At 48.0% G+C, this 12,044-nt stretch overlaps 1 protein-coding gene across 5 annotated transcripts in view; it reads right to left on the minus strand.

The window, feature by feature from the left end:
• Window positions 1-12,044, minus strand: part of LOC133115263 (voltage-dependent L-type calcium channel subunit beta-1-like) — a 58,682-nt gene that overhangs the window by 11,741 nt on the left and 34,897 nt on the right. For 4 of the 5 annotated variants that reach the window (XM_061225081.1, XM_061225083.1, XM_061225086.1 and 1 more), the window contains 8 exons: window positions 10,437-10,556; window positions 9,858-9,980; window positions 8,669-8,805; window positions 7,468-7,538; window positions 6,041-6,201; window positions 1,486-1,566; window positions 641-699; window positions 62-171 (listed from right to left, as the gene is read on the minus strand). In XM_061225081.1, the coding sequence (XP_061081065.1) occupies window positions 62-171; window positions 641-699; window positions 1,486-1,566; window positions 6,041-6,201; window positions 7,468-7,538; window positions 8,669-8,805; window positions 9,858-9,980; window positions 10,437-10,556 (862 nt within the window). Of the gene's footprint in view, window positions 1-61; window positions 172-640; window positions 700-1,485; window positions 1,567-5,057; window positions 5,087-6,040; window positions 6,202-7,467; window positions 7,539-8,668; window positions 8,806-9,857; window positions 9,981-10,436; window positions 10,557-12,044 lie in introns of all 5 variants that reach the window. The other variant, XM_061225082.1, reaches the window with a different exon arrangement.

A 12,044-nucleotide genomic window follows, 5' to 3' on the forward strand; every position in this document is an offset into this window, starting at 1 on the left:
TGTGTGAGAGTGTATGTGTGTGTGTGTGTGTGTGTGTGTGTATGTGTGTGTACACTCTTACCCAGGCTGGAGCGGGTGCTGGAGCGCTCTACGATGGTGTGTTTGCTGGGGTTGTTGAGGACGGAGCGCTTGGCCAGGGAGATGTCTGCTGTTACCCGGGTGATAGATATCCTGACAAATTCAGAATGTAGCATTACCAAGACTGCATCAATACCACGTAAACAACACTGAAGCTAAAGCATTAGCAGTGCCGATTTGAGCAGCTTGTTTTGGTAAATAAAGTGTCACCATGCAGGGTTGCTAGCAGTCAACATACGCAAGGTCTGTATTCCACTCATACCCATACACTTTGAACAAAGGCCTCATATAGGTGTGCCTCTCATGACACAAGAGCCACAATCTTATAATAAACCAATGCCCTTATTAACCATCGCCATCTTGATTCCGCCATTTATGTATTTGGTACATTAATAGAAAGCTTGCGTCATCAAAGTTCCGTGACAAATAAAGTGTATTCAAAAGAATGACGACAAGCTTCTCAATCAAACCCGTTACAACAATGCGGTAATAGATTATTCCGCATATAAATTCAATGTGACCTATTTATTCTCCCATGACTCTGGCATTTGAGCAGACTCACCTGCCCTCAAACTTGTGTTTGAGAAAGTCAAAGAGAGCCTTCTGCATCATGTCAGTCACCTGTTGGGCAGAGAAACAAGGAAACAATTAGCTTTGTCACAACAGTCAAGTGGCTAAAAACACCAAGTTGTTCAGTGAGTTCTGATGGTGGAAATTAATTTAGCAATACCCTCCGATACGTAGTGGGCAAAATGAGATGGTCATATGAACCACTGGCATTATGTACACGATACTGTATTGTTATAAATCCCTCTAGCTGCTGCAAAACATAGAATTAAGCCTATTGTGTGCTGGCTGAACTGTAATTATTGAGATTCCTAACCTTAGGTGTGTGCTGTTGGCCTAATGTAAAAAAATAATAAACAAAAGGGCAAGGGACACATCCACTATTCGTCCGTCAATTAAGAGGCCAACCTAAATCCCCTGTGGAACAGAGGTGTGTCCCCGCTACCTGACGTCACAGCAGCGAGTGCCAAAACAAAACCAAGAAAAGGAGAAGACCCCGAAGGAAACAAGGAATGCCAGTGCGCGTGAATCCTAGTCGTAACAGTATCAACGTCATGTTTCAACACAGCGAGCGCTTGGGTTTCTTTAAAACCCCAACAGACTGTCGTGATAACTGACGGCCACTTCCTGTCTTCCGTGGTAAACACAAAACCAGTAAACATGAAAATTTACATCATGAATGTTTAGTATGTGGGTGTGTGGACAATGACCTATTTTTATGACTAATGAGGAACAGAAGTCTGGAAGAAAACCAAGTGACATTACAGAACATAAAGAGAAATGTTAAAACATTTACGATTTGATCACTCCGGGTTAGAAAGAACACAAATGAAAGCTCACCTCATAGCCTTTGAGGGAGGGCCCCACGAGGATTATGGGTCTCATGGAAGGTACCACGTCATAGGGGGGGACATGTTCCATCTGGACCACGGGACAGACCAAAGGAAAGGGGTCAGATACAAAACTTACACACAAAACATACAATCGATTTACACACAAAATATACGATATATTTAACAAGATGTGAAATCCGCTACAAATTTCATGACAAATACAAATGCATTTACTGAAATATTTAATACGTTCAGTAAACTGGGTGAGATGGGGAGCTGGGAAAAACTGTTAGGCCTAAACTAAAGCAAGGGTTTAGAGTTTGTATGATAGTCTTCATGAAATGATTTTCTTTGTGTGTTTAAAAGTGTAAAGGTCTATATTTGTGATGAATGCAGATTTAGAACAACCCCAAGGGTCCTGTCTCATAGGACCAGAAAGTACCGGATCATGCTCGAAAAACCTACCAATTTGTCTGAATTAAATCAGTCCTGCGGAGAAGAGTGGGCTAAAATTCCAGCACAGTGATGTGAACGACTGAGGTGAAATTAGGGGAAGCCTTTGGGTGATGTTATTGGTGGGGGCAATTGCTTCTTTACATGGGTGTTATGGGTGTTCAACTTATCATTATATATTGATTCATTGAAATATTAATTTGTTTACATGGGTTTCCCTTTGGCAAAGACTACATTTTCTCTAAAACTGAAACCATTCTGTGAAACAAATATGTAATAACAGAGGAAATCAGGAAGGGGGCAAATACTTTTTTATACAGCACAGTAGGATTTTTTTGGGGTGGTGGGGCCCAGTGTGAGATCTTTTCAAGGGGCCCAAAATCCCTGGGGCCACTCCAGATTACTGTACGCAACCCTCAAAACAGCAGAAACCGCCACAATTAAGTAAGGTTTGCCTGTGGTGCCCCCACATTAGTGGATGCAATGTTTCCAGATGCGTGCGTATCGCTTGAAATCCAATTATAGTATGCAAATTAGGCTATAGGAGAAGTTCAAGAGAAGTGGTTTAGCAGGATTATATATAAAATCATACAGGTCGGTGGTGGAACAGTGATCTGCCCCATGGTGGAGCTAAATCCTGATGGTTAGTGTTGACTGTCACAGCAAAGATACAACTGGTGCTCCCTGTAATACTGAATGTGACTGACAGCATATGACTGGCATTCCCTGTAATACTGAATGTGACTGACAGCATATGACTGGCATTCCCTGGAATACTGAATGTGACTGACAGCATATGACTGGCATTCCCTGGAATACTGAATGTGACTGACAGCATATGACTGGCATTCCCTGGAATACTGAATGTGACTGACAGCATATGACTGGCATTCCCTGGAATACTGAATGTGACTGACAGCATATGACTGCCGTTCCCTGGAATACTGCTGCTCCATGGCTCAGTGTGCACTAGCAATTCCTCCGGCCAAGCACACACCTGCAGTCTGTACCAGCTGCAGCAGAGGTGCAGCAGCCTAGCGCAATACAGAGATCATACTCCAGCCCTGGAGGTCCACAGGGCCTGCAGTTTTCCAGTACATTCCAACTCTTAAGCACTTCATTTAAAGACAGACTATTCTGCTTTCGCTTTCAAACCACGGCGTGGGCGTAGAGTCGCCTATTCAATGTCAGTCTCTCGCATAAATATTCATGTGACATGTCTGCACGCGCATCTCAAGCGGCATTGAGAACAGATAGGCAGCCCACGTGGGCTGTTACTTGTATGTAAATTAAGGCTCCTCTCGCCTTGAGGGGGATCGCCCAGCCAACTCAGAGAGGAGCTGCCACGCAGATGGACACAGTCAAGTCATCTCATGGCACTCTTTCAAGTCATGCACTGTATGTTTGTGTTCCGTGGTTTTCATGCCGCTGCCCACATAGCATTTCGTAGCGTTTCAGCCAAAAATAAACCCACAACATCTTTGACGTTATAACAACGTCGGGCTCAAAATTGCAGTCGGCCGTTCCAAATTCGTTAAAAGACTAAAAGGAATTGGAATGATTTTTTTTTTTTTTAAAGCTGCACGAACACGCTCGAATTCTCCGCGCCGCGCGGGCGGTGCGTTGCGGCCGCGCGGCGTTTAAGCCGGCTCGCTCGGGATGACATCGAGGATTAAAACTAGGCCCATAATTCCTGTGGCATTTTGCGAGATTGTTTTTTCCCGCGCGCGATTGTACCCCTGCCAAGCCTCGGCTCACGGGCTGCGCGTCAGACAGATGCTGCTGATCAAAAACCGTTATTTGGCTTTCATCTGCCTGTCTTTCAGCCTCGCTTTCGTGAAGCTGCCATCTGAATTTTACATTTACAGCTGGAAGGAAAAGTTTGATAATTAAAATTCATGTGATGTTTTCGTTAAAAACTTAATTGAGCAAACCAACAGAAAATTGTTAAATTTAAGGATGTTCAATCAGTCTTACAATGCAAAAACTGAAATCTACTTAGAACAAGTATTTGAGTCTTATATTTAGACTTAAATCTCATTTATATTACCAATGAGGTGAAAACATTTGACTTATTTCAAGATTTGCCAATAGGGTAAGTATTTCACCTAACAAGCAAAGTAACATAAAACAATCTAATATGTTCTACTTGAGAGAGAAACATTACAAGACCAAACACTTGATAAGACAAACCACTCTGTTTAATTGGGTCTAATCTGATTCCCTCCTGTGTTCCAGTGCATCAGCGCATTCTCAGAGTGAGCGTGTCATGGTCACGTTGAGCAGTAGCCCTGGCGGCTGAAAGTGAGTACTCAAACGGAAAGGAAAACACGCGGAGGTGCGTTAGCGCCCGACGCTCCTTCCCCTGGCGCGTCCCGTACGCTGGCGTTCCCAGCCCGCTGGCGATGAGCTCACAGCGGATAACACGCTCAGCCGCCCGCCCCTCCAGAGGCCAGCGCACTTCCTGGATCTCCATTTATCATTTCACAAAAAAGATCCAGAGAGATATCGGAAGCGTCCCAATACTCAAAAAATGTATCCCCCTTTCATCAATTTGTTTCGTTCCAGTTGTCACTAGAGGGCCACTCTAAAATGGGCTAAACACCTCGGGCATAGGAATCCTATTGGCCGTAATCTTCCCTTGAGTGGTTGACGTGGATTAATACCACACGTCAGATTTCTTCCCATTTTTCTCCCAATTTGGTGGCCGATTGTACCCTGTTTATTTCAATCTCCCGTGTATATTGAGGAAACACTGCTACAACCCTGCCCCCGGTGGCCGGAAGGAGATTGACAAGCCTTCTTCAAGCCGCACCATCTCGAGCCCCGGACCGTGATTCTGGGACGATCAGGGGCGCTCCTACGCGGCAAACTTCCCCGCCGAGCCCCTCCCCCTACCCTTGCACTGGCGGCCCAACTATGCCGCTCCCTAATGCCCCGGCTGAACTCGGATTTACCGAACGGGGTGCGAACTTGTTGTCGTTAACAAGCCGGAACTTCCGTCCTTTCAAGGGCGACCATCAAGTGAAATCCCCCCTTCTGGATAGTAGATGAGGTGGAAAGAAGGACACATTTTTTGGAGGTATTTCGGGACGCATTCAGAGAATACAAATGGCAGACACTCACCGACTTCTGTTTCTGTTTAGCCGGACCGCCTATCATGGACACACACACGCCAGCGAGAGGGATAAAAAACAGACGACAAAGAACAAGAACACAGAGCACGTGTGTTATTGACAGGTTAGGAGGGGGGAGGGGGGCAGGAGGGGGCAGCAGGCAGGTGCTCACAGGAAGCTGAGGCAGGAAGGGTCTGGAGGCTGTGCAGACAGGTGAGTGTACATGACCAGTTTAAGTCAGATTTATGAGATAAAACAGGCCTTTGTGCAACAAAAATATATCATAAACCGTGAAAAAATACTGTGCTACATAAAAAACACATTTGAAGGTGGATACACACACAAATGCATTTCAATACATGCCATTATATTTCATATATATTTTTGCTTAATAATACATTCTGCAGCTTATAATGTCATTAATATTATTAAGATGAATCACAATGGAAGTGGCATGAATTGCTATATATTTCTATATATTATTCCATGTCTCTGACAACTGACAATATGTTGTGTATTTCAAGTAAATATTTCACAAATATGTCAGTGTTAGTTTGGAAATCACCGACATGTGCAGTTGTATGCTAAAACTCTCAGACTAACCTTCCATTTTCACGAAACAGCCGATATATAAAATATATATTTTGTTGCATAAGGGTGTGTAGTTGTCTTTTGGCAGGATATTTTTTCCTTCCTGGATTACGCAACGCTTTCCCTTCCGTGGGCTTTTTTCTCACCGCGCACACGTGTACAACCTGCGTGGCCCGTGTGACTGCCAGCCAGCTCACCCTTCCCCAGACACACATACACACACACACACACGCACACATACAGAGCTCACCCTTACCATGGTGACCAGAGACAGGGGTGGGGGGGTTCAGAGCGGGGAGGAGGGGGGGGGGCTGTGGTTAGTGTGACGGTGCTGGAGGGAGACAGGGGACCGCAGCAGAGGGTCTCCAGCGGGGGCCTGGAGGTTCCTCCCCGTGGCGTTACCTTCTTAAAGAAGGGCAGGCGGTGGGCGTTAGCCTGCGGGGAGGTGACGCTGCCCGCGCTGGCCCGGGGGGAACGCGTGTCTGTCGGGGGCTCAGAGGGCTCCTCCGAGTCCAGGTCCAGGGGGTCAACGTCAAAGCCCACCGTGGACATTTCCACATGAGCTGGGGGGGGAGGGGGGCCGGGGCAAGGCGGGGGCGTGGGGCGGGAGGGCGTCACGGGAACCGGGTCAATAAAGGAGGGGGGAGAGAGAGGAAGAGGTGGAAGGAGAGCAGGGGAGTGGGGGGGAGAGGGAGAGACGGAGAGAGAGGATGTGGACACGGAGAGTAAACGTGGGATGACAGAGAGAGAGAGAGAAAGGGAGAGGGGAACAGAGAGAGAGGGAGAGAGAGAAAGGGAGAGGGGAACAGAGAGAGAGGGAGGGCAGGAAGAGGAGAGGAAAGGCGTGGATCAGGTTTGGTGAAATACAGGTACATACCAAGGTATTGAAAACAGATGCAGAGAAAACACCCAGAGTGGAGAAACAGGAAGTGAAAGGGCTAGGATTTGAACCAATGGGAAGCAGATAAGATGAGAGAACAATAATAATAATAATAATAGATAACAGTATCTGAGGGTGATATAGTGATAGAGAGAGACTGTATAAAAAAGAGAGATAGGAAAGACATGGAGAGAGAGAGAGAGAGAGAGAGAGAGAGAGAGAGAGCAATGCGGAACTGGTGGGGGTGGGGTACTCAGATAGTTGTGGGGGTTTGTGTGAGGTGCTGAGGGTGGGGTGGGGATGAACAGCAAGGATTTGGGGGTTTTCAAAGGGTCTGCCAGGACAAGGGGCTGGGATTTTGGGGGTGTATAAAGATCACTCATTTTCACGCACCCAATGGCACAATCCAACAGCACTTCAACAGGGTGGAGGTGACTCAGGCAGGTGTCTTTCACACCAAATACAGGCCAACGACTTACACGCTGTTGGCTGAATTAGAGCACCATCTTGGATAGCTCAGGGCAAATTCTACTGAGTTTTCTACTGATACCAGTCCACATTTTCCCCAGCATGTTAACAGTCCAGTCTCCACTCTATTTGCAGTGCTGAAAGAATCAGCCCTTTACAAATCATTGAGCTTACTTCAAGAAAGAATACACATTTTGGGATTCATTAACAGTGTTTAGTGCATTAACATTTCTTGTACGATGTCACTTCCTGTGCTTCATACCAATTATAGGAAGTGAGAATTCTCGCTCTTCAAACCACACTGACAGTAATGGTATGCCACATCATAAGCACATTAACATAACAATATAGGTCAGGCAAGGTACTGGAGGTGATACACCGCTGTCATGACAACCGCAGTGCAAGAGAAACCACTCAGCACCCTTATTTGGTAGGAATGAGCGTGGCCAACCCCGTTTCCTGCCGGTGATGTCATCCTTACCTGTGCCGGGGGGGGTGGGTCTGCGTGTTCCCGTGGCGACGTCGCCCAGGCTGGAGCTTCCCCCAGACTTACTGTGATGGAAACAGCAAAGCTCACTCATACGCAACCAGCACACGGCCCATCTGAATGGGAAGTGTGGTGCTCGGGGTACACCAGGGGTCAGTTTTAGGGTGATGGGGAGATTTAGCATTTAGCACTCATATGGGGGTGAGATGTTGATATAAGGCAGTTGTCCCCATCCCTGGACCTGGTGAGATGCAGGGTCTCTAATGGGTTTTGTTGTAACTCAGCTGGTTTCTAGGTTGCAGGTTGCAAGGTAAAAACCAAATATAGCAGACCCTGCAGTGTTCCAAGGTCACGATTAAAGACCCCAGATAAAGACTGTTGGGCTCTAGCGAATGGCGTTTAGTTATGAGGCTGTAAAGCATGATTTTGTATGGGCCATGAGTAGGGTCATGTGACATGCTGGTGTAATAGTCCCCGTCTGACAGTGCTGGTGTGATAGTTCAGGATGACAGTGCTGGTGTAATAGTCCCCATATGACAGTGCTGGTGTGATAGTCCCCATATGACAGCCCTGGTGTGATAGTCCCTGTATGACAGTGCTGGTGTGATAGTGCAGTATGACAGTGCTGCTGTGATAGTCCCCGTATGACAGCGCTGGTGTAATAGTCCCTGTATGACAGTGCTGGTGTGATAGTGCAGTATGACAGTGCTGCTGTGATAGTCCCCGTATGACAGTGCTGGTGTGATAGTCCCCGTATGACAGTGCTGCTGTGATAGTCCCCGTATGACAGTGCTGGTGTGATAGTCCCCGTATGACAGCGCTGGTGTGATAGTCCCCGTATGACAGTGCTGGTGTGATAGTGCAGTATGACAGTGCTGGTGTGATAGTGCAGTATGACAGTGCTGGTGTAATAGTGCAGTATGACAGTGCTGGTGTGATAGAGTCTGTATGAAGGTGCTGGTGTGATAGAGTCCGTATGACAGCCCTGGTGTAATAGAGTCCGTATGACAGCCCTGGTGTGATAGAGTCCGTATGACAGCCCTGGTGTGATAGAGCCCATATGACAGCGCTGGTGTGATAGAGTCCGTATGACAGCCCTGGTGTGATAGTCCCTGTATGACAGTGCTGGTGTGATAGTCCCTGTATGACAGTGCTGGTGTGATAGAGCCCGTATGACAGCGCTGGTGTGAGGCACCTGGAGCTGAGGCGGTTCTGTCTCATTCTCTGCTCCTGCAGCAGCCGGGTGTTCTCCAGCTTCACCGGGCTGGGGATGAAGCCCACCTCACAGCCCTCCTTCACCAGACGCCCGATCCACCAGTCATTATTGTACTTCTGCAGACAGACAGAACGGGAGCGGCTCTGTTAGCATCGCAGGCTAAAGGCCGGCAACACTCTCTGCATTATCAGTATTACAGGTCAGGCCTGGGTCAGATACGTAGCTGTATTGGATTCAAATAGTTGAAGTTGTATGCTTTACCGAGCTGGTGTATTGGAACCAATTAAATACTCTTAAAAAGTGTAAACCCCCCCTTCTGGTATTGTTGGCTGGCTGAATTGCACCAAACAAGATCAATGGAGCAAGAATGTGAATCCAAAACAGTGATGTATTTGACCCAGGTCCATTACAGGTATGGGTTCTGCTGATGTATACAGAACTGGTCTCAGAACCCAGGCAAGCAGATCTTGTAGAGACCTCAATATGCTCTCGTCTTACAGTCTGGGAATAAGACATGTTACATCACGCCAGTGATGTGCCAGTGTGGACACTGGTCAGATGCTCAGTGGGCGGCTTGAGGAAGAGAGGCGTGATTGACACACACCTCCTCTCACTATTCAACCACAACCCCACGTCTTAAAGTTTCTTTTTTCTACCCTGGATAGGTCCCAAACCTCCTCCAGTTTCGAGTTTTCAGTGGACAAGTGGAGGTAAGGAGGATGCATTTTCCGAATACTGGCCCCCACACCCCCCCAATGTCTTGATGTTTGCCCAGGTGTAAAATCCGGATATGACCAGCTTGAAACACCAGCTCCCAGCCGTTTCAAAACATAGCTTGAGCTGGTCAAACCACATTGAGTGTAGACCTGGTCTAACTGGTCAACCAGCTCCCAGATGTTTCCAAACCGAGCTCGAGCTGTTTTTCTCATCAGGGTGTTCATCAGTTTAAATCTCCACCTGAACCTGAGAGCCTCCTTCAGTGAGCGGTGATTCATTATAATATTTAGTTACATCCTGGAAAGTGGGCAGCTCTACAGCTCCGAGCTACATTATTTCCATCCGGCTGAAAGCAGAGACCAATAAGCCTGACACATGAGAAGTTAATCTGCGAACCGAGGAGTGGCCCTGTTTGACTGACAGCTGTTTGCCTCTCCCCCCTCCCCCCGACCTCTTTGATGTGCAGGAAGTCTTTGGCCTCGAAGGAGATGGCCATGCCCGTGACTGGGACGTCATCGTTCGGACCCGAGTTGTAGCCGACGTTAGTCCTGACCGCGAAAGCAACAGGTTTGGTCTGTGGTTGATAGAAAGAGAGGGGGAGAGGGAGAGAGGGAGGTAGGGGACAGAGAGAGTGAGAGAGAGAAAAAAAGAAGGAGAGGGAGGGAAGGGAAGAGGTTAATAAATGAGGAGGGGTTGAAGATCTTCCCCTCGAACTAGCAGGTGGCTGTTGGAAGACGGTAGAAGGTTGGAGCAGCTTACATTGAGTGTGAATGTCAAACATGTCATAGTAGGGTTTTTATAAATATCCCAGTTTCGCAAAACAATGTATCTATGTATCATGTTTTGTACGAAGTGAATAGAGACAGTGACTCAGACAGAAAAAAAAATAACAGGAACACAAAGGTGTGGAAGAATGACTTCTTTCAAGCTCATAGGCTGCTAAATATATTTCCATTTCTGCTGGAGGCCGGTTAAGGGCAGTGGGAGGAAGCAGATGACTACAGGTGTGTGGCAGGCCACACCCTCTCACCTTGGCCTTCTCGAGCGTGGCGAGGGCTTGTCTGTCAGCCTCCTTCCTCAAGGCCTCAGGGTCCTCCTCCAGGGACACGTCCGAGTCGGAGGGGCGGCTGGTGTAGGAGTCTGCAGAGCCCTGGGGCACGGAGAGGGAACGGAAAACAGATTAGTGTACACTATCCCAAGGAGCAAGAGAGAGAGAGGGAGAGAGAACGGATTAGTGTACACACTCTCTCAACGAGTGAGAGGGAACAGCATAGTGTACACTCTCCCAGACAGAGAGGGGGAAAAGATTAGTGAACACTCTTCCGGGGGGGGGAGAGAGAGAGAGAGAGAGAGAGAGAGAGAGAGAGAGAGAGAGAGAGCGAGAGAGAGCGAGAGAGAGCGAGAAGTAACAGCTTAGAGTACACTCTGCAAGAAGAGAGGGAACTGCTTAGTGTACACTCCCCCAGAGCCCCGAGACAGGGAGTGAGTGAACATATAAATATATGTGAATGTGATTGCATATGCATGTGCAGGAGCATGTGTTTTTGCCTGGGTCTGCATGCATACGCGGGGGTGTACAGGAAGCGCATGATCAGCTGTTGAAGTGGCCCTCCAGGCTGACAGACGGAAGCGGACAGCAGGAGACTCTGTGAGCATCACTGTGCTAGGGGCCAGAGGAGGAAGTACACACTGTGTGTCTCTCTGTTTCCCCCACACACACACACACACTCACACTCACACACACTCACACTCACACACACACGCTCACACAAACACACACACACACACTCACACACACACTCACACACTCACACAAACACACACACACACTCACACACACACACACTCACACTCACACACACACTCTCACACAAACACACACTCACACACACACTCACACACACACACACACTCACTCACACACACACACTCACACACACACTCACACACACACTCACACGCACGCACGCACACACACACAGACACACACACACACTCACACACACTCTCTCTCACATACACACACACACACACACACTCACACACACACACACACACATATACAACCCACACACACAACACACACACACAATCATACACAGACACACATACGCACACTGGGTTTAGGGGCTGGTATGGACTGATCCAGCTACTCAGTGTTCTATCGTGGGTGTGATCGCACCTCCGAAAAAAGAGCGCTTGGTTGCACTATGCAATAAAAAAAAGCAGATATCCGCCATTTCCTGCAGCAGGTACAGTGAGAGCAGTGACTGGCAGTAGGGAGAGCAGTGACTGGCTGTAGGGAGAGCAGTGGCTGGCAGTAGGGAGAGCAGTGACTGGCTGTAGGGAGAGCAGTGACTGGCTGTAGGGACAGGGAGAGCAGTGACTGGCTGTAGGGAGAGCAGTGACTGGCTGTAGGGACAGGGAGAGCAGTGACTGGCAGCAGCAATGGAGGGGAGAGAGAGGAGGGGAGTGGGGGGGGCTCTGTATTGGAAATTCGCAGGGGAGGAAATACATTTTCATTTACATTTTAGTCATTTGGCAGACGCTTTTAATCCAAAGCGACTTACAAGTGGGGGGGTTTAGACAAGGATAGGGATATCAGAAAGGAGGGGCAGTGGAAATCAGGAGGGAGGAC

Source organism: Conger conger, chromosome 16, assembly GCF_963514075.1.
Source record: "Conger conger chromosome 16, fConCon1.1, whole genome shotgun sequence".
NCBI classification, from domain to species: Eukaryota; Metazoa; Chordata; class Actinopteri; order Anguilliformes; family Congridae; genus Conger; species Conger conger.